General features: G+C 44.4%; 1 protein-coding gene across 1 annotated transcript; it reads right to left on the minus strand.

Annotated features, from left to right (window-relative positions):
* Window positions 1–743: 743 nt before the first annotated feature.
* Window positions 744–12,667, minus strand: LOC101546853 (cytochrome P450 2B11-like). The gene is made up of 9 exons (XM_004620779.2): window positions 12,497–12,667; window positions 9,787–9,949; window positions 9,491–9,640; window positions 7,758–7,918; window positions 6,697–6,873; window positions 5,899–6,040; window positions 3,830–4,017; window positions 3,422–3,563; window positions 744–1,112 (listed from the first exon to the last, which is right to left on the minus strand). Exons 1-9 carry the CDS (start codon window positions 12,665–12,667, stop codon window positions 922–924), a joined length of 1,485 nt encoding a protein of 494 aa, XP_004620836.2. The 3' UTR covers window positions 744–921.
* Between the last annotated feature and the right edge of the window lie 10,318 nt (window positions 12,668–22,985).

Here is a 22,985-nt window from a genome sequence, read left to right on the forward strand (position 1 = left end):
CATCACAGTGATTCTCTAATAAAAAATCTTTTTAAAAAAATATTATGCCAAGACAAAGAAAACATACACATATTTTATGTTTTCAGTTCTAGGAAATATCCAGATCCCATCCACTGTGACAAAGCAAATTGGCGCTGGCTAGGGGACTGAGACAATGAGGAGAGATTGTTAATGGAGAAAGGATTTTCTTCTGGAGTGACAAAGTAGAGTGATGGTGTCTGCCAGTAAAGTGAATTAAATACTACTAAGTAGATCCACTTTACAATGATTCATGTTATGCTGTGTGAATGTCACCTTCATTGTAAAATACAAGTGTGAAAAGGGGAGTTGAGAGAGTGATTGGGAGGAGTTTGAGTTTCAGAGCTAGGTGGACAGTCATTATTTTTGCTCCCAATCATCTCTCTAACCATGTGAGCCCCCCACCCCCTTGATAATGACTCCATGGTCCAAACTATTTACTTGTCCATGAAATGGGGCATGATTTGCTGTGTTCATCATACATAATTGTTGCTGGGAAGAGGATAGAGATGGGACCATGTCAATGCAGATCGTGGAGTGTAAAGAACTGATACATAGAGACTGGATGATTTGAGGGAGAAGTTGTTAGGGAAGCTGTGAACCAGGGGATGGGCACAGAACTGCATGAATCTTGAGCCAAATTTCTTATGTTTAGCTTTATTTCACTCTCTGCACCCTTTCTGGAATTCTATTAACAGAGGAAAGGAATGAATCTTTCTAAGTCCACAGAGGAGCTGAAAGATGAACCTGCATGAGGAAGGAATTCCCCATGGAGGCAGCCACGGAGGAGGGAGATACTGGCTTGCAGTGGGGTCTCTGAAGATGGAAGACATGGAGAAAGGCAGGGGCCACTTTCTGCAGAAGCAAGGACTCCCAATCCCAGCCTCTTTGGACTCCCTTCCCTCAGTCTCCTCTGCGGGGCAGGAAACGGATCTTGTATATTGGGGGCAGTTTGCCCACACCACACTCCATGGGGGTGAGATCGATGTCCTCAGAGGCCATGTTGGTAGCAGGAGTGAAGTTCTGTAGGGCGGTGGTGAAGAAGAGGAATAATTCTGCTCGGGCGATGCCTTCTCCAAGACAAATGCGCTTCCCTGTGGGCACAGAGGGTCACTGATGTAGGCAAGTTGGGCAACACACATGCTCTGCTTCTGAAAACACAGACACTGTGGCTGCTGCAACAGACTCACCTGGGATTGCTCTCTCACCTGCGGTTCCAGATGAACTATTAGGAGGGTCCCAAGCCCTGGAATCAGGCGTGATCTCTGGATAGCTTTGCCACATACATTTCCCTAGGAGACCATGTCTAGTTTCCTTAAGATTCTGAAGGGTGCAATGTTTCTAAGGGTATAAAGACTCACTGGTATATACAGCTGAACACTGGTGCAAGTGCGCCTGTGTGCATGGTCCCCTTCGCACATGGCTGTGTGCTTATTTCAGACTTAGCACTTTAATGTTCTTCCTTTCTAATGTAGAAGACTGTACCTACTTCAAAAAGCTATTGTGAGGTTAAGTAGTCAACACTGTTAAAGATTCTTTGAATAACACAGGCCCAGGGGCCAAAGCGATAGTGTAGGGGGTAAGGCACTTGTCTTACTCGGGGCTGACCTGGGTACAAACCCCAGCACTGCACCGTATGTGATCCCTGGAGCCCTGCTGGAAGCGAACCTTAAGCACAGAGCCAGAAGAAAATCTTCAGCACTTCCAGGTGTGTCTCCAAAGCAAAAAATAAAATAAAAATATTAACATTGACCTGGATGGGGTGAAGGATCCTGTAAATGTAGCTGTTGTGTGTTTGTCTCTAGTTAGAGAGTGGGCATGTTGCTGATGCTAGCTCTGTCTGACACTAGTTTGTATCTGGGTTGGCTCCTGTTAAGTCCCCGAGATACATGCTTCAAAGTTCTTTTTATGTTTTGTTTTGTTTTTTTTTGTGCTTTTGGGGTCACACCCAGTTGATGCTCAGGGGTTACTCCTGGCTCTGCACTCAGAAATTACTCATGGAAGTTCTGGGGGACCATATGGGATGCCAGGGATCGAACCTGATTCGGCCGTGTGCAAGGCAAAGACTCTGGGCTTTCCTCTTGGACACTCCCCTATATCTTCTTGAGCCTAACACACTTGTCTTGATTTATCTTACTGGCCAAGGCCATCCTGATGTCCCCATCCTTCTCTGTCTGTATCTGCTACAGGACATTCCCTCCACACTCTTTTTGTTTTCTTCCAGCTGGCTTCTTGTCTTAGTCTACCTGGATCTGATTCTGTCTGCAACTCTCTCTGTCTCTCTCTGTGTCCCCCCTTTCTTACTCTCTCTCTCTCTGTTGATCTGTGTACATTCTATGTCTTAACCTTATTTCCAACCCCCTCTCTCAATCTGTTTCTCTGCCCCTCTGGTTCACATTTTCTGTCTCTCTCGGTCCTTAATTTTCCCTCTGTCTCTCTGTGAAAATAGTAGGAAGAACTCCACTCCTGACCCAACATGATTTTCCTTCACTCTCATGCAAGATGAAATGAGGAAGGCAGCCACATCATTAGGCAGATCCAGGGCCCCTGAGTCACTGACGTGACTGATGAAATCTAGAGACTTGTTTAGTAGCCTTCCTTTCTCCTAAAGGATGAGATTCCTGGGAAGTGGGATTTCCAGTATATGGGTCTAGGAATGGAGAATGGGCATGAAGAAAAGTTAGAGCATGTTGAGATCCTGCATAGTCCCAACATGTTGGCTTATTTCTCTGATGCACCGGGCTGCCGCCACCTTCAGCCTTTGCCCTGCTGTTCTCTGTCAACCACGCTCTTTCCAGTGGCTGATGGTATCCACTCTCATGTTTAGCCAAGAGCCTAGATTCAGGGAAGCTTTACCTCACTGGTGTTCTGATTGTTCCCAAAGTCCCTGAGGTCCCTTCCCACCATCATTATTCCTTAGAGCAAAAGTCATTGTCCCTCAAAGCAACTGATTTGTGTGCACCTGTTCAAAACACACTTCAACTATTCATTTCTTTAATGAGATCATTCTTTTGATTCCAGATAATAAATGTCTATCCTTTCTGCTAGACTGTAAACGTCCTGGGAAAGGACCTATATAGCTCTTGGACACTGCCCAGTACATTAGCTTTAACCTCTGATAGAGTACTGGCCTCAGAGTGATATTCAGTGGATACTGTATACTGCAGTGTCAAGAGGGTGAAATGCATGCCCTGGTCTATAAACCACACCTTTGGGGTATAATATCACTTCTCAAGTTCCCTCTAGGGTTGTAGTGAGGATGAGAGGGATAGTGTCAGTAAAGTGGCACTAATTGCTACTGCTACTAACTGATACTCACTGCTCAATAAACAAAGGCCTCGGCTTGATTATCTCGATGACTGGGCACCTTGGTATCTGGGATCTAGAAAATGGCCCTTCTTACCTATAGAAAAGGGCATGAAAGCGTCATTCTTCTTCAAAGTCCCATTGGCATCCAAAAAATGGTCAGGGTTGAAAGTTTCTGGTTTCTTGAAGTATTGCGGGTCATTGAGAGCAGAGTTCAGGATGGGATATACTTCTGTACCCTGAGGGAAGGTCACATGATCAAAATATAATGTCATCCTGTCCCTCATTTCATGTTTGGGGGTGCAATAACACCTTCATGATAAAACTGGCCAGGAGTGACCCTTGAGCTCAGATCCAGGAGTTAACCCCTGAGCACTGCCAGGTGTAGCCTCTAATCAAATCAAACACTGGCAAGGACTAAATTTGGCGTTAAGGACTTAATTTGGGAGAGTAAGAAATCCCAGGATGACCACATAGGAGATTCAGGACCCCAGGCAAACCTCACCTTCGGGATGATGTACCCTCGGAAGTGTGTATCTTTGGTTACAATGTGCGGGATTCCGATGGGGAGGAGGTCCGCGAATCTCTGAATCTCATGGATGACAGCATCAGTATATGGCATGCTGACTCGGTCATTGAGGGTGGGAGCACGGTCTGAGCCAATCACTTGATCAATCTCCTTCTGAACTCTCTCTGCATGCAGAGCAGGGCCAATTAGTCACATTTTAAAGAGGCATTTCAGCAAGGTAACTGCTCTCTGGTGGTTTTTAATAGCTCACGCACCAGTGAACCAGAAAAGCTCTTAGCTTACATCCTGGTTGACTTCCTTGGCAGCCAGCTTGGTACAGAGGCAGCAGTGGGGGGGAAGGAAGCAGCAAGAATTCTCACCCTATGAAACCTAATGAGTGTTACACGTTTTCTCCTCACACTCACAGATAATACATGTGTTTGATGTGTACTCTCCATTGTTTTCAAAGAATTTCAGATTAAGAATTTACAAACATGAGCCTCCAAATCCCCCTCTTTAAAATGAGTAGAAAATGAGCTATTATGTTTATATTGTAGATAAGGTACTGTTTAGGTCATCAGGAATATAATAGTGAAAGATGCCTGTAGGTTAATACGTGAACAATTGGATAAATAAATAAATAAATAAATAAAAATACACATATATGGAAAGATTAGTGAAAGAGGGCCAAGAGATAGCTTAATTATCTGAGCACATACTATATATAGAAAGATTAGTAAACAGGGGTCAGCGAGACAGATTAATGATATGAGCATATACTATGTATGTGGGATGCCTAGTTAAATGCCTGGCACCTCCAGGATCCGTGAGTCCTGCTAGATATGACCTTGAGCACAGATCCAGGAGTAGCCCCTGAGTAAGACTAAATGTGGTCCAAATTAAAAAAATATCAATTTCAAATCAATAGATAGATGTACTTGCTTAGTAATCAAAAGATGCATTAAAGTGAGTCATTAATCAATAGGGATAACAACATGAGCTCAATCAAATAATAAATCTTATAAATGATTGGCTGATGAAAGGAACACAATGAATAACAACAAATTAGTAAAAGAAATGAGTAAATTAAGGATACTGAATGAATGAATTGAATGATCAATGGCTATAGCAATACCTCACAAATTAGTGAGTTGTTAAATACAAAATAAAGAAAGAGATGAAGTGAAATATGTGAAGAATAAGTAAGAAGTGAAAGGTGAAAGGAATAAGGGGTAAACATATGTCATAGGAGAGATAACATGTCGCTGGATCAATGACACATTGCTCATTCGTAAAACATTAATTGACAAATCCTGTAATCCAAACAAATGAACGAAAGCGTATGTCTTTGAATAAGCCATAGATGACAGAATCAAGGGGTAGAGAGGTGAATTAATGATTAAAAAAATTAGTCTACAGGGGCCATGTGATAGTACAGTGGGTAAGGTGCTTGTTTTGCATGCTGCTGACCCAGGTTCTATTCATGGCATCCCATATGGTCCCCCAGACCTGCCAGCAGTGATCCCTTAGTGCAGAGTTGGGAATAAACCTGAGCACCAGTGGGTGTGACCCAAAAATAACACACCTACTCACACACACACACCAGCTAGACAAAAGAGCGAGCAGATGGATGGAGGGTTGTATAAAAGGAGGGCATAAGGAAACAAAGATGAGTTGAGGGGCTGGAGCGATAGCACAGTGGGTAGAGCATTTGCCTTGCACATGGGTGACCCGGGTTCGATTCCCAGCATCCCATATGGTCCCCCAAGCACCGCCAGGAGTGATTCCTGAGTGCATGAGCCAGGAGTAACCCCTGTGCAATGCCGGGTGTGACCCCCCCAAAAAAAGATGAGTTGATTTTTAAGTAATGGAAGTAAAAAGTAGGAGAACAGACCAACATCCATCTTCTCAGAACTGTGAATTGTTTGGTGCCTTTGTTCAGAACCTGCAATGCTCCTGGTCAGAGAGACACATGTCTCATGCTTGCAGGACCCCATAGTCTTACTTATATAGCTCAAAGAGAGGTCAGAAGACCAACCTTCATTAGTGGCCCCCATTCTGCCCACCTCTGATGTGTGGGTATTTGAGCATGAGCAGGAATCCATAGCGGAGAGTGGTGCTGGTGGTCTCCGTGCCAGCAAAGAAGAGCGAGAGTGTAGTGATAATGAGGTTCTTGTGATGGAATTCAGTATTGGGGTCAGACTTCTCCTGTGTCCAAAGAAAAAAGTTTTAGTCAGGGGAACCTGGAGCCTCATGTGCACACACATACATCTCTGGGAATCCCCATCTGTTCCTTGTCGTCTGACAACATCTCACCCATTTTTCTCTATTATGTGTGTCCGAGTCTCTCTTGGGCTCTGTTTTAGCCATTCCCCCTCTTTGGTATGTTTGTTTTCTTTCTCTTCAAGCCCCTCTTTCTGCCCTCGAGGGTCTCTCCACCAACTGCTGCTCTTTTACCCCTTGTTCTGTATTCTCTCTCTCCCAATTTTTAGTTTTTATTTCGCATTGTTTGGGGGACAACCCCAGCAATTCTCAGGGGGTTACTCCTGACTCTGCATTCACTCAGGAATTACTCCTGACAGTGCTCAAGGTATCATATGGGATGTTGGGGATTGAACCTGGGTTGGTTGCATGTAAGGCAAGCACCCTACCCACTGTACTATCACTCTGATCTCTCTCTCTCTCTCTCTCTCTCTCTCTCTCTCTCTCTCTCTCTCTCCTCGCGTTGATATCCTACTACTCTCCTTTTCCTAATCTCCCTCACCATCCTATGTTCTTCCATATTGCTCCTTCCCAGCCTTTTACCTGATTACCTTCCCTTCTCACCCATCTTTTCCTCCCTTCCCTCCCCTCCCTCTCCGCACTTTGTCCATGCGGATCAGGTAGGTATCGATGAAGTCGCGGGGAGCAGAGCAGTCCAGAGTCTCGCGGTGCTTCTCCACACTTCGACCAATGAAGTCGTTGATTTCCTGCAGGTTTCTATAGATCTCCCTGTGTGAGCCAGGGAAGTACTTCAAGATGCCAGAGAAGAGCTCAAACACCTGTGGGGAGAGATCATCTCGAGCCTTCTGTGTCTGAGCTAGCAAGTCACAAGGAGGGGTAGACCCTTTAGTCCCAACACCTTCCCAGGATCTCTGCCTCTGAGTCTTTCACTGTATCCCTCTTTCTCTCTATTTCCCTCCATCTCTCTTTCCCTTTGACACTGGTTTCATCTCCTTCCTGTATTTTTCCTCTTTCTTAATCTTCCATGCTCATCCTTGATCTCTGCTCCACCTCTCCACCTTGCACTTCTTTATTTTTCTCCTTATATCTGTATGTCTCACTTTCTGGTCATCTTGCTATGTGTCTGCTGCCTCTCTTAGCCACTTGACCTATTAGAGCATGAAAGTCTCACTCCTTTTTTTCTGGCCTTTTGGGTCACACCTAGTGATGCTCAGAGATTACTCCTGGATTTCCACTTAGGAATTACTCCTGGCAGTGTTTGGGGGACCATATGGGATGCTGGGTATCGAGCCGGGGTCAGCCACATGCAAGGCAAATGCCCTCCCCACTGAGCTATCTCTCCAGCCCCCAAAGTGTCACTTTTGATCCCTCTCTTTTCTGCTCTCTCAAGAACCTTTTTCTCTCATCTTCTTACCTTTGCCTTCATCCTTCGTTCTTTATCTTCTAAGCCTTCATCTCATTGTCTATCTGTCTCTCTGATTTTCTCTGCCCACCTCACCATTTCACCCTGTCATTAGCTTGGTCTCATCACTCTATCTCACCATCTCCTCTGCCTCTGGTTTCTGCACCCCTACTTCTCCTGTTTGTCTGTGATCCCTGCCTTCTTCCAGCCCTGTGCTGAATTCTACAACCCCAAGTAGAACTTCCCCAACCCTTACCCTGGGTGCCCACCTCATTCCCACTCCCCCTCCCTTCTCCCAACCTGGCTGAAGAAGGAGCTGATGAGGGCGAAGCTTTGGAAGAACAAGTTCAGCAGGCGCAGGAACTGGGGGTCTTGGTAGGAGAAACGTTCCCCAAAGACGATGGAGCAGATGATGTTGGCAGTGATGGAGTGGAATAAGAAGGTGGGATCATGGAGGGCTCCTGTGAGGAGAGCACACAGGTTCCTGGACACTCACTCAAAGGCCTAGGGAGCCCAGGATGCTTCCCATTGCTTTGTCACTGTTTAGCCCAGTGAGGGGTCAGAAAACAGCACAATAACAGGGACACTCAGGAGCCCATGTTATGTGTGAGACCGTCTCCAATAACTGTCATATCTAGTCCCTTCTCATCTTCACCACAGCTGTGAGGAATGTGCTGGGCTGCTGGTATGCCCATTTCACAGATGGGCACCCAGAGCTCTCAGCATCCTCCTGCCTTGGAAGCAATTGAGTTGTTACACAGCTGCTCATCACTGGAACCCAGATGTAGATTTGGCAGCCAACAATTAGCCAGTGTCCCTGCTCTAACTCTGGGATCTGGAAGAGTGAAGTCTCAAGGGTAGGGATATGGTTTTCCAATGGTCATGTTCAATCTATTTTATTGTTGTTTTGGAGCCACAGCCAGCAGGGCTCAGGGCTGACTCCTGGCTCTACACTCAGGGATCACTCCAGTCTAACTCAGGGGACCTTATGGGGTGCCGGAGATCAAACCCAGGTCAGTCATGTGCAAAGCAAATGCTCTATCTACAGTACTATGACTTCAGTCCCTGTCACGCTCAATCTTTAAAAACACAGCTCTCCCTGATCCTTAACCATCACACACCTTTCCTCTCTCTCTCCACCTTTGGGACTGTGGGTCTTCAGGGAGCAGAGCTTCCCTTGTTGACTGATGTCAGCACACTCCAGCCAGGCTTAGGTGGGAAGCGAGGGCACCGTGAGCCCAGAAAGCAAAGGAGCTACAGCGTCACTCCTGGGTTCCACCTGTTCCCCAGCAGTGTCTTTTCTATCTCTGTCTTCAGTGTCTTTCATTTTTCTGCTTTTTCTCTCCCCTGGACTCTGCAAACCCTTATCTTGGTCCCTCCATTTCTGTCTTTTCTTTTCTGTCTCCGAGCCACATTGCCTCTTTCTCTCTCTGTCCCTATTCCTCTCATTCCAATGTCTCTGCCTCTGCCTGTCCCTTCGCACTCTGTGCTTATCTCCTCAAGTTGCCAGGGAAAAGACCACGTGACCTCTGTGGCTCAAAAATACTCATTTGGGGAGAATCCAAAAGCAATTGGAAGTGCTTCTGGTACTGGATGGCCCCTTCCACTGCCCTCTCTACTCACTACCCTTTTGCCCAGAAAGAAAAATCCACAGCATGTCTCTGCCTTCCTCCCTTCCTATCTGGACATTCTTTCTTTGAAGTCCTATTTCTGCTTCCCATAGATGTACTTAACTGTGAACCAGTGTGCCTGAGCAAACTAGGGAGTGAGCTAACATCTAAGCTTATGTCTTAGCATCACTCTTGCCAGTCTATACCAGCACCACCTCTTCTGAATTGCTTGGTCCTTCCAACTTTCTCTCCCAACTTTCTCTCTCAACTTTCTCCCCAGGTCTGGCAATCTCTGGGATCAGTCCTTGTCTCATTACTTCCCTTCATTGACAACTACAGTTCTATTTCTTTTACCATGCACCCTGCATATATCTGTGTGTTTGTATCTTAGTTGTTTCTGCCCTCACCTTCCCCTGGGCTCACCCTTGGTATTCCGCAGCTCCTCCACCATACACTGAGCCTCCTCCTGGATTCTCTCCTCCACACTCCGTTTTCCCATCCCAAAGTCCCTCAAGGTGACCAGAGAGAATCTCCGAAGGAACTTCCAACGTTCCCCATTGGCAAAGACAACACCTGTTGGTAAAACAGCAACAACATAGGTTACAGAAGATGTTAAAAGGAGGCTCTGGGTCCCTCGGTACTACTTTATCTCCCATTTCCAAATCACCCTTACCAATTACCATCCTAAATCTCATTTCTGATACCTTCAAGGCCCTTACCATATCCTTGGAAGATTGGCTCTACCACAGCAATTGTCCCTCTGCCAGAGAATTCATCAGCATTTTCCACCAAAGCTTCCCGGATGGCTTTTGTCCCACAGAGCATGACCACAGGCCTTGGTCCCAGATATACAGTGAACACATCGCCGTACTGGTCTCGGATCTGCCAAGCACATCACATCCATGATTGCATTAGTCTGTACCACTGTGGTTACCTCAGGTGTTTAATCATTACAATGCACAGACTGATACATATCTCCCTCACAAAGATTGCCATTGTCTTAACCCAGACACCATAACTAGTGCCCTTTGAAGCACAAAAATTCAATGTTTTTAATATCACCTGTATTAAAAAATGAAATAAATTAAAATAAAATTAAAATAAAATTTAAAATAATAAAAAATAAAGGACATTGCTTTAAGGTAAACTAAGTTCCCCGCGGCAAGGCTAAAAGGACAACCCCCATGTTATCCTACAGTCAGCCCTGTCCATACCCTTGTCTCCAGTCACATCTCTCTGACATCTCAGCTAAAGGATAAGCATCCTATGAGCCAAATCCAAGCCTGCATCTTAATGTCTCCCTTGGAGAACAATCCTGAACCATCTTCAACAGACAGATTGAAGATGTAGAACTCTCTCAACATGTCACGAAATCTGGAAATCACAGCATCAGACCAGCCTTTGAGAACCTGTTCAGCACCACAGTCAGGTACCAGCTTCTCTTTGTTTCAGTCATTGGGAAATCGCACACATAACACCATTCCCATAAAGTTGCATGATAGAGCCTAGGTGTGTGATAGACTAGGTTTCTGCAATTACAGTCTTTGGTTTCTCACAACACAGAACACATGACCATATCTACTAAAGTGACTCAGCAGCATCACTATGTGAATGACAAAAATATATACCCGTGTGCCCAGGAAAAGTCAATTCACAGAGGCGTGTGGATAACATGCTCAGCAACACAGAGATAGACTAGTGATGTGTTCATTCTGAGTGACAAGGTCATGGAACAATGAAGCAGAACTGCCGGGATCCAATGCCTGGGAACAGCCAGAAACCTATGCCTGGGAACCAATATGTCAGTACAAACTGACCTGTAACTAAGGAACAACTGCTTGGGAAAGGTTGCAGAACAATGCCCAGGGAAACTGCCATCAGGGCCCACATCCAGTTTCATTAAACGTTTGCATTCTTTGCTATTCTCCCATTCTGCCCACTTCCTCATATAATCAATTATAAAAGACTAGCTTAGGAGAAATAAAGTTGGAGCTTGCTCCCATTCTTGTGTCTGCCTGTGTCTGCCTCTTTCTTCTTGTGTCTGTCTCCTTTTCATTCGTGCACCCTCTCCCGGCTACCCACGTTGACCAAGTCCCGAGGGACGGGAGACAGACCTACTGCAACCAATAATCTGAAAAACTCACAGTGATATCAAGCGTCAGCAAAAAAGTACAAAAGAATCCATGCAGCAGAATTTTACTACAAAGAATACAACACATATTACAAATTACTGGGGTCAGGACTAGCAGTAGGGCAGCCACTGCAAAGAAGATGCAGGGGACTTTGAGTCATAACTACCTTAACTACAGGAGTGTTTGAGAAAATTCATTGATCCACATACTCACGATTTGTGCTTTTGGGAAGCTGTATGCCACACTGATAAAATAGTGATTTGAGGAGAGCAAAGACATATATCAATGGGCTGAGCACATGTTTGAACACTGGAGTACTAGACATTTGAGTACTAGAACAACACTGTCCCCTGATCACGGTCAGGTAGGTGACCCCCTCTCCCGCTGAAAATAGACATAACTAAAATTCATTAGAAAGTTTAATTTAAAATGTTTTATAATGGGACAGGAACAATAGTATAACAAGTAGGGCACAACAAACCTGGGTTTTATCTTTGACTTTCTATATGGTTCCGAGCCACACCAGCAGTGATCCCTAGTACAGAGCCAGGAGTCAGCCCTGAGCACAGCTTGGTGTGGCCCCCAAACAAACAAAAATCCTTTACACTAATTTTTGAAAGACTCATCACTGGTTTGCCTGTTCTTACTCCTTTTCCCACTACAACACTTGAAGTCAATAAAATCCTAATGAAACAGTGTATTAACCAATAACCCCAGACCTACTCCAAATCCCTACTGCTTCCTTAGGGGACCATTTGGGATGCAGGGGTTGGAGCCCTGGGCCAGGTGCGTGGAAAAGCAAGCTGCTTACCAGCTATAGTTCTCGTGATTCGTGATCCCTACATTACTGCTTATCAATGAAATGTCTCCTGGGAGTTGCTCTCCACCAACCCAGCATTTTGTCACAAACTTGGAACAGTTTTTGAAAAAAGTTGTTGGAGACACCTGCTTGATTGGTGCAATGGCCCCGTTTCCCCTCTCTACCAGTTGCAGGCAGTTGTTCAGAGATAGGCTGACACTGCAGTGTGAAATTCTACACTCGTAGATCACTCCCAAACATAACTTCTTGCCTTCTTACCCTCTTACCCTCCCCAACGACAATGCCCGTATGCTTCCAACTGAACAGGGACGCTTCTGGGCCACTGCTCTGATCACCAGCCACATCTCCATGGCTCTTAATCACCACCCACTGCACAGCCACCCCCGAGCCTGGAAGGAAACCTTAATCCTTTCCATAATTGATTCCTGCAGACTGAGAGAGGAAGTTGCCCCTGCACCCCTTCTTTCTGTGTCTCACCTTCAGGAAGGATTTGAGCAGACCTTTCCTGTCCATCTGCAAAAGGTTCCCCAAGAAGGGCAGGGGGTGGGGGCCCGGAGGGAGACGTCCACGAGCTTTTGGTTGACCCCTGGCCATCAGCAGCAAGAGCCCCGCGAGGACGGCCAGGAGGAGGAGGACGCTGAGCTCCATGGTCCCGGCCAGCCTGTCTTCCTCTCCGCTGCTTCCAGAAAAAGGGCCTCTTATCCTGAGCTGCAGTCACGCCCCGTTATGTAACTTCATCCAAACCCCGCCTCCCTTTCATCATTAACCAGGAGCCTGGACTTACAAAAAGTCCTAAGGGACACAAACTTCCTGTTCCTGCAGCCCAATAGCATGCTCCCTCTCTACCTTGTTCATCCTCCCTTTCCCTTCTTCTCTCTCCCTAGATGCTGGCAGATGACAAATTCCACGCTGTGTGCATGTGTGTTTGCAAGCACACTCACATGCATGGCACACTGCCATTTTCTGTGGGTATTGACACACTTCTTTTATGGTCCAGCTTTGTGTGGACTCACTCCTGTAAGTATTTCTCTAGTTACCCTGGTTGCCTGTGTCTGTGCTCACATGATTTTTGGATGTGAAGGAGTGTTCGCATGTCAGTGGGTTTGCCGGGGTGTGTTTCTGTGTCTCGTTCTGCATGTGCTTCTGCATCTACTTTTGCATGTGTGGGGGCTTGTATGCATTTGCAAAACTTCAAGTGCAGAGGTGGGTTTGTATTCAAATCTACTGTGATAGGGTTCACAGGTGTCCACCTCCCAATCTGTCTTCGGAGTGTCGATAATCACCTGGCAGCCTTTCCTTTCCCCTCAATGACATCCCCAGATGGGGTTGCTAGGGAGACAGAACTGAGTAGACTAAGAGCCAGGATAGAGGAATAGGGAGGGACATCTGGCAGGTACAGGAAGAGTCTGCATCAGGCTCTGTCTCCACAGAGTTGGACCCTCTCAGGCTTGGATGCATGTCCTCCTCCCCTTCCCTCTCTCTACCTCCATGTCTCTTTCCCTGCTACTCTCTGAACTCTAGGAGCATGGAGACAGGGATCAAACTTAACGGGTCACATTGAGCACACTTCTCTCTCCAACCTTGCCCTGAGCTTGCCACGCACAGTCCCTGTTGGCTCAATCCCCACTTGCGGGGAATGAATATGCCATGTCCGCCTGTTCCACTTGAGGCCTCATTTCCATCATTTGTAATCCCTTGAAAGTGAGAGTGTTGGGAGGAGGGAGAATCTTTAGGATCATGTTAAGCAACCCCCTTGCTTAAGCCTCCCCCAGAAGCTGAGTCAGACTCCTGTGGTGCAGAAGGAGGGGAACCTACCCTGCCCTCTGCAAGGAGGCCGAGCCTGCACTTTACTTACCTAGGACAGGTGCCACCATGAACTTTCTGTCCCCAGGTCCTGGCTCCTGTTCTGCTGTGCGAGCTGGTACTGCACTTGGGTCCCTTTCCAGTCCTGCAAATCTCTAAGCCTCACTTTTGGTGGATGGTACTGCTGCTGCTTCACTTCATAGATGACTATAGTGAAATTGAATGTTTCACTCCAGGGACTGGAGAGATAGTACAGTGGGGAGGGCACTTGCCTTGCATGAGGATGACCTGGGTTCAATCCCCTGCATCCGGTATGGTCCCCTGAGCCCTCCAGGAGTGATTCATGAGCACAGAGCCAGGAATTACCCCGAGCACAGCTGGATGTGGCCCAGAAACCATAAAAAACTAATATAAGATCAAGTTTTAAACAATTTTTAAATACTTAGTTTAATTGAATCACAGTGAGATATAGCTACAAAGTTGTTCGTGATTGGTTTTCTGTTATATAATGTTCCAATATCCCTCCTTTCACCAGGGTACATGTACCACCACCAATGTCCCCAGTTTTCTCCTCTCTCATCCCCACCTCTATGGACAGGTACTTTTCTCTTTTCTTCTTCTCTCTCTCTCTCTCTTTCCTTTTAGGCATTATGGTTTGCAATGTAGATACTGAAAGATTATCATGTATATCCATTTACCTAATAAAATATTTTACTCAAGGTCACACAGCAGGTTAAAGCTGCATTGTCCAGTATGGCAGTCACCAGGTACAGTGGGCAAGTAAGACACAGCTCTTGAAGCTAGTAATATATATTAAAATCCTAAATTTAATTTAAGTTTTAATGACAAGACTTGTCATGGAGGAAGTGAGAAAGGAGGGGTCTGATAAACCACATCTCTGGTCAATCCTGTATCTATCTATGCTATCTGACCAACTTTAAAACCATTAATATTTATGTAGGGCATCTGTGACCTCATTAGTAGTAGTTCCACAAACACTCATTTTGTGTAACCAGTACAATGTGTAACCAATCAGATAACAAAAGACAGAGGTACATAACTTCTACAAGCTCAGGTCAATACAGGGGTTTAGGGTTCTTTTGTGGAATATTTTGAGGGGGAGGTGTTTGGGGCTTGCTTTCTCTGATGCATAGGCTGCTCTTTTTGGAATCCTACTGCTGAGGTTCTATTAAAGATGTAATTTAAAAAGATGAGGGGAGGATTTCTATTGCTATAATTTATATTCTAACACTAAAAAATTGCTTATCTTTTACGTGAATCTGTACAGCTGTTGATTTATAATGATGCATACATAAAGCTTATGTTATGTTGTCATGCAATGTTACTTCAGTAAAAATGCTTATATAAAGCTAAATAAAGAGGTCACACTCTTTTTGTTTGCTTGTTTTAGATTTTGGGCTGTACCTGGCTGTGCTCAGAGCTTACTTCTGTGTCTGAGTCACTCTTGGCAATGCTCAGGGGGCCAGATGTGGTGCCAGAAATCAAACTGGGGTCAGCCACGTGCACAGCAAGTGTCTAACTCCTATACTGTCTTCCAGTCCTCACTCCAAAAAAGCTCCCCCAGACTTAAAAATAACCCAGAGATATGTATCTCTGTGAACTATAAGAACTATAAAAACTGTAAAGCTGGAACATGGACACATCTGGTGGTTGGTGTGCTGTTCTTACACTCTGTCCACAGGAGCCTGGAGTCTATTTTGAGCTACTGCAGCAAGGATTATAACTGCTCTAAGGTAAGAAGAACCAACTACCTGTCTCAGCTATTCCATTTGTCATGGCTTGGGAATGAGGGGGTGGGGCTATGGAGATTCTAAGACGCAATTCCATTGTTTGAGGGAAATGGGGGGAGCAGAGAAAGGGATAGGTGAAGAGGGAGTGGACGGGGGCTGTGTTTGACATTGTAACTGCCTGCAGGGGCAGGTCAAGGATGGAATGAACTGGGCCCTAGGCCTGCTACATATGATCTCACCAGTGCCATGCAACAGCCTATGGTTGTGTGGGAGACATGGGTGGCCATATCTCCCTTTAAACTGGACAGAGCACTGAACCTGGGGTTGACTGTACCTTCCCATCTGAGTCATTACTATGCTAGAAAATGTCACTGAAAATTGGACACCTTGTGGTAGAGGCACATACGCATATACACATGCAATATGCTATTTCTCGCATTGAGGGAACAGTAGCAGAAGAAAGTTGTTGCATGTGTGATGAGTCCCATAAGGGTATGGATTATAGAGAATACAGTGACATTCTCCTCACACAAATAGTTCGTTTGGGACCTTAAGTGACTACATGACTCTTGGAATGCTTGTGGAGCCTGAGAAAGGTGTGTGTCCTTGAGCCCTGAGCTGATATTTTCCTTTTTAAAAATTTTTCCTTTTAACTTTTCCCCCATTTTATTTAAATGCCATGGTTTACAAAGTTCTTCTTCATGATTGGCTACAGGCATTCAATATTCCAACACCAATCCCACCACCTCTGTCGCCTTCTCTCCACCCTTGTAGCCATTTTCCCAACCACCTCTCAAGCCTGCCCTTGTAGCTAATCCAAAATCATTTATTTTATATTGCTTGTTATCACTAAATGGCTAATGGAATGATCAAAAATACTTCAATAGAAGAAACTTTGTGAAAGTTGTTGTATCTCACTGTGGGGACATGAAGTCCTTGTCTGAGGGTTTTCTAAGCTGTTGTTGCAAGTTGAGCCTTCTGTTTTAATACTTTTGTTAGCCTACCTGAGTTGACTTCTATGTTACACTCCCATCCAATCTGGTCTGCTCCTACTGGGATGTTAGTATTGTAGAGTGTGAAGATGTCACACGGCTGTGAATGCGGCTGCACACCAGAAAATCCAAAATGTTTAACTGGTCAGTCTCAGCTAGGACCTGGTATTGAGAAATTTTTGTGGCTAGTTGATCTCTTTTGAGATTTTTTTTATGAGTCTCTGGGAGAGGCCTGGTAGATGAGCTTACATGACAGTAGCTGTGGGACATTTGGTTCTGCTTCTTATTAGGAAAGCATTGTCCAAGACTCTGAGGGTGCATGTAATAAAGCATGTTTTACCTCCCAACAACGCTTTGATTTCCTTTGCACTGTATGACATTTGAGATCGAATGCCCCAGGGTGGACGTTCTAAACGGTTAACTAACTAGGGCCATGGGTGACATAATGCCATGCTTTTCCCCTTTGCTGTTTGTGGAATGACCATCTTTTTACAAATTCCTTTATGGTGATAAATTTTTCCGTATAATATTTTGAGGAGGGACTTTCTTAAACACATAAAGGCTTCCATCTCTCTCAGGCACGCAGGTATAGACACCCTTTTTGTCCGAATCCAGAATGGGGAATTGGATGGAATGAACAGTGCCATCTGGGCAAGGGGCACTCCAGGGAGAACCCTAAAAGCAAAGCCAATGTGTATCTAGCTAAAGGAATCCAATTACTTCCCAAATAGACATCAATATCCTTTACGACCTAAAGCAAAGGAAGATCCAAACCTTTTTGGTTTATCACTTAGTTTATGATAGATTCCTGGTCTTTGGAGAAAACTTACCAATCTCCATATTACTCTCCAACCTTGGTGATAAGATAACCCAAAGTTGGGATGGAGAATGGTTCAGAATTTAAAAGTAATATATGATACTTATTTCTTGAATTATCTAGTAGTCCCAAATCCACATAACCTTTTGCAATACATTCCTCTCTCACCCCAGTGACTTACAGTTTTTGGTCTAAAAGATGTCTTCTTCTGCATTCCTGTAGAAAATCCCTAATATCAATTTGTTTTTGAGTGGGACATGGGACAGTTGTCCACACACCTCATCTGAACTATCCTGCTTCAGGCTTTTCAGGATAGTCCCCATATATTTGGACAAGTTCTGAGTAAAAGTTGGGAATATTCCATTGCAACAAAAGGAAAGTTTATCCAATACTTGGAGAATGATAAATGATTACTGATCACAACAGATGAGATGGGGTGTTACCTGTTACCAATATCACAATCTGCTGCCCTACAGAAAAAGGGCCATGTTGGGGTTGAAGTCATGGTACAGAGGGTAGGGCACTTGCTTTGCACATGACCAACCTGAGTTTGACCCTGGTTTGCCAGGCATGATCCCTGACTGCAGAGCCAGGAGTAATCCCTGAGTACTGCCAGGTATGTCCCCAAAGCAAAATGAGACAAAGCAAAACAAGGTAATGAAAGTATGCTGCTGGTCTTAATTTTCTGGTCTTAAGGGAACACAAAGGTACAGGAAATCAGATCCCACTCAACCAACAATAGGTTAAATACTTGGGTGTAATTTTAACCCCAGAAACCCAGGAGGTAATTCAGGCTATCCTCAACATCTCCAAACTCACAGCCAAAAAGTAACTCTGAATCTTTGGAGACTTAACAGCATATTGTCGATTGTAGATCTTGGGACATGGGAGTAAATATCCAAGCCCCTGAACGTAAGTCTAAAGATGCAAATGACATTTTGTTCTTTGTGGGACAAGAATAGAGAGCTGCCTTTCCAGCCCTAAACAGGATTTGACATAAGCCCCAGCACAAGCCTTGACCAATCTAACAAACCCTCCCAGCTGCATGCTTCTAAAAGGTTAATTTGGGGATTCTTGACCCAGGCACTGCACAGTGCATTGACTTGTGCATTACTTGTGCAAAAATCTAGATCCAGTTGCAGAATGATGGCCTGGTTGTTTAAGAGCAATTAGTCACCACAGCTTTGCTGGCACAGAAGTCCTTTACATTATATTTGGGAAGGGTCTTAATCATCTACACCCCTCAAGAAGGCAGATGGAATAGAGAAGGGATCACTAAGAAAAAGATAGCTGGAGGAACCAGTTGGGGTGGGATATGCATGCCAAAAGTAGATAATGGACCAAACATGATGACCTCTCAGTGTCTGTGTTGCAAGCTATAATGCCCAAAAGTAGAGAGAGAGCACGGGGAATATTGTCTTCCATAGAGGCAGGGAGATGGTGGTAAAGGGGAGGTATACCCAGGATATTGGTGTGAGAAATGTGCACTGGTGAAGGGATGGGTGTTTGATCATTGTGGGATTGTAACCAAAACATGAAAGTTTGTAACTATTTCACAGTGATTCAATAAAATTTAAAAAATTTTTTAAAATATCATCTACATCCCTCGCCAAATAATGCCACTTCTAGAAATCAAGGAGTGAATTTGGGTGACTAAACAGTCACCTCCTCAGCTATCCTGCTCTTCTGTTAGAACATCCAGATATGGCCCCGAAGCTGTGTCTGACCTCAAATCTGATTACTTTACTTCCTATGCCAGGCTCTCCTCACAATAGGGATTTTCCTGTCCCTAAGATCTTTAACATAATTATGCCAGCAGACCTGACATGTCCTGGAAAATCCTGACACCACTTTGTTGACAGGTGGCTGTCTCTTTGTAGAACAAGGCACCTGCAAAACTGGAAATTCAGATTTGCCTTCACTGGTGCTCTATCTATGGGATGTTTGGCTGAACTCATAGCCTTGTTCAGAGCCTTGGAACTAAGAGAGGGCAGGTTGGTCAATGCATTCACAGATTCCAAGGATGCTCTCCTGGTCTTATTTGGAAGGATAGGGGATTAACTTTTCCCCCCTTTATTACAGAGCTACGATCCACAAAGTTATTGACAGCTGAGTTTTAGGCACATAATATTTCAACACCAATTCCATGACCAGTACCAACTTCCCTTCACCAGCGCTCCCATTCCCTCCCCACCCCTATCCCCACCTCATCTCCACTTGTTTTTGTTGTTGCTGCTGTTGTTTTCTTTTTGGGTCACACCCGGCGATGCACAGGGGTTATTCCTGGCTCATGTACTCAGAAAGTACTCCTGGTGGTGCTCAGGGGACCATATGGGATGCTGGGAATTGAACCCGGGTCGACCGCATGCAAGGCAAATGCCCTACCCGCTGTGCTATCGCTCCAGCCCCCCATCTCCACTTGTTGACTTGATAGACATATTTCAAAAATCCAGTGGTTGCAGCTTAGGTCTTACGTTTTCTGTGTTGTTGAGTTTGTGTTTTGGGTATGTGGCTATACTGCTCACCCATATTACTGGTATAATTGAAGCCCTGGTGTCTGTTCACCCATTACTTCCCATTCTCTTCTTTCCCATCCCTTGATTTAGGAAAGGGGATTTTTGGCAGATAAACAAGATACGACTCTCAGATTTGTAAACTGCTAAAAACTGTCTACCAGGTTGCAATAATGTATTACCAGGGTCATCAACACAACAGCAGATAAGGAAGTAGAAAAGATATAGACTGTGGCACAGACTTGGCCTTGGTGACTCAAACAAATCTCAGAGATACCTACCTCTCCTATATGGGGGAAGAACAGTCTTGGGCATTGACAAAGGGGATGAAGAGAGGGATGGGTGACTCTGGAAGAATAACACTCTGAATTTGCTCCAATCTCCTGTATTAGGGCAGTAAGGGCCTCTATGATGTCTGTATTTTGAGTATGGACAAGTCTACATCCTCAGTTATTTTGTTTTTACTCAGAAAAACCATTGAGATATTTGGATGGTGCATGTCAGAGTTGTGAAATTCATGCTTGCAACAATCCACAGGGAGTAGACTCCCAAGTTCATTACTAGGACACAAAAGTATGGCACGTGTCCCAGGAAGGATAAGCAACTGAACTTCACTCAGTTTCCCCATAAGTGGGGTTCAAATACTAGCTTAATTTAAAGGGTATCTTTACTGGATGGATGGAAGCTTTTCCCACCAGAAGTATGAGATGTAGCTAAGACCCTTCTTCAGAAAGTAATTCCCAGATTCAGTTACTCTATAGTTTGCAAAGTGACAACCCTCTTTTACTGCAAAGATAATCCAGCAGGTTGCCAGAGCTCTGGGGATTAATTATTATTTATAGTCTGCTTAGAGACCTCGATCATCAGGGAAGGTGGAAAAAATAAATCAGGTCTTAAAGACACAAATAAGAAAGTTTAGTCAAATAACTTCTCAAAATTGGTGACAGGTTTTCCCCCGACTTGTCTTCAAATGTACACTACCCCTTCCACTCGCTTGGATTTTATCCCCTTTGAAGTCCCATGTGACTTTGAAGTCACAGTGACCTATTATTGACTCTGAGTATTCCTCACTGCAAAGGCATTCCCTTCCCCTCAATTCATTCAAAAAGGCTCTAAGAGAGTTTGGTCAGCAAGTACTAGTTGAGGCCCAGGTGCGCTCCTGGGAACCTTTTTGTTTCCCAGACACCTTGGGATTAATTACCAGGAGAACCACATTCACTAGAATTACAAGTCCTCTGGAAGGTCCCATTTCCAATTCTCTCCACTTCCATAGTCGTCAAGTTTCCTTGGATTCTGAGCTGGATCCATCATCCTTGGTTGATGATGTGGACTGGTCCCCCACACTTGGAGGCAGAGAATTCTGGCTGGGCAGCTCTTCATTAGTGGAAACCAAGGATCCTGATTATAGTGCTGATCCCAGGGACAGAGTATACCAACATCAACATCCAGAAGGTCTAAAATATCTCTTTAATGCCTCCCATGTCATATATGAACAGGGATCTCATCTCCTCACTTGTGGGTACCACCCTAGCTCATGCTTATGCTTATATATAAAGGGACCCCTTTTATTTAAGCAAATATTTTCTTTATTACTCTATTGCTATGCTTGGGACCTATAATCTTAATATAATCCTAATAGTTTTGTCAATATTTGTCCCTTGACTTACAACCAAACTTGTCTCCCCAGAGTCCGTGAACTCCAAAAGGGTCTGGTTCCTTCAACCGCTTGACCAACTACCCTCAATGAACTCACCTAATATTTACCATGGCTCATTTTACCTACCCTCCCAGAATCTGATTCACCCTTAAATGTCACCTCAAATGCCACATTGGCAGTGAACAAAGAGGAACACTCTAAAGCCCATAAAAGAAAACAGCATCTATTTCCAGCAGAAAGTAATTTCAGAAGATAGGCTCTCACCCTATATCCCTAAAAGCTTTTAGGGCAATCACTCCTAGACAGGGATGGGGTGGTGGGGTAGGAGGTGTTTTGAAAGAAATAGGGAGGGAGAAGTTGGAGAAAAAATATTTCTAATTATTCCTTTCTTTATTAGCCCCTTAAATTGGTCCCTTATTGCGATCCAGTTGCTTGTCTTACAAAAATTTGCACAGGATTTGCATAAGGCATATACAACCTTCCTGCTTGTGCAATGCATTTCACAAACACTCCTTGACATAAGATATAACCATTTAAAAACAAAGGGATAAGGATGTGTAACTGATATAAAATCGTCACAGTATAGAGTTGTTTTTTATTTTGTTTTATTGTTGTTGCTTATTTTGATTGTTTGGAAGGATGCTCTCTTAGATGGAGGCGTTACTCTTGTTGCACTCCTGTTACTGCTACCGCTGCTGAGAGTTATAAGCAAGCTCACAGAGATGTACCTATGTGAACTGTAAAACAAGGAGCAGTGACATCTGGTGGTTGGCGGGCAATTGGTACAGGCCACCCACAAAAACCTGAAGTTAGTAAGATCTGTTGTAAGAAGTGGATTTTCAATTTGGTTATTAGATAACATCCAAATACACTTGGAAGATCTGGGCTATGGGAAGCTACCTTTCTAATGGTAAATTGCATGAAATCTAAATAGATCAAATATTTATGAGGAAAATTTTAGGTTATATTTAAGATGCACTGAAATGTAAAATAGACACAGATTTTTGAACACTTATTTAATATATATAATTCTAGAGGAAGAAGCAAGTAGAATTATTCTTGTACTGGAAAATGAAGAATATATTTTTCTTTCTTTAAGAAGAAAGAAGGAGGGAGGGAGAGGGAGAGAGAGAAGAAGAGGGAGAGAGGGAGAAAGGAAACAGACTTAAGTGAGTAGAAGAATAAAAGATGATGGGAAGGAAGAGGTTGGAGTGAGATGAGGAAGGGATCACAAAACAAAGAACTCAGGTGACCCCTAAAAGTTGGAAGAGGCAAGGAAATGTCCCTCCCTCAGAACTTTCAAAAGCTATACAGACTTGTCAAAACCTTGACTTTGACCTGAGACTGAGAATATGTCTGACTACAGTAGGGATAGGAGGGAAAGGAGGAGGAGAAAATGGCAGAAGAGAGATTATGATATTAAAGAAAAGGGT

Source organism: Sorex araneus, chromosome 8, assembly GCF_027595985.1.
Source record: "Sorex araneus isolate mSorAra2 chromosome 8, mSorAra2.pri, whole genome shotgun sequence".
NCBI classification, from domain to species: Eukaryota; Metazoa; Chordata; class Mammalia; order Eulipotyphla; family Soricidae; genus Sorex; species Sorex araneus.

What these genes read in the sequence shown, in the direction of transcription:
- LOC101546853 (XM_004620779.2), bottom strand. Translation starts at nt 12,667, where the DNA reads ATGGAGCTCAGCGTCCTCCTCCTCCTGGCCGTCCTCGCGGGGCTCTTG. An exon ending in TGCTCAAATCCTTCCTGAAG is followed by an intron (nt 9,950 to 12,496) that starts GTGAGACACAGA and finishes TGTGCTTGGCAG; the next exon opens with ATCCGAGACCAGTACGGCGA. An exon ending in GGAGCTGCGGAATACCAAGG is followed by an intron (nt 7,919 to 9,490) that starts GTGAGCCCAGGG and finishes CTCTCCTCACAG; the next exon opens with GAGCCCTCCATGATCCCACC.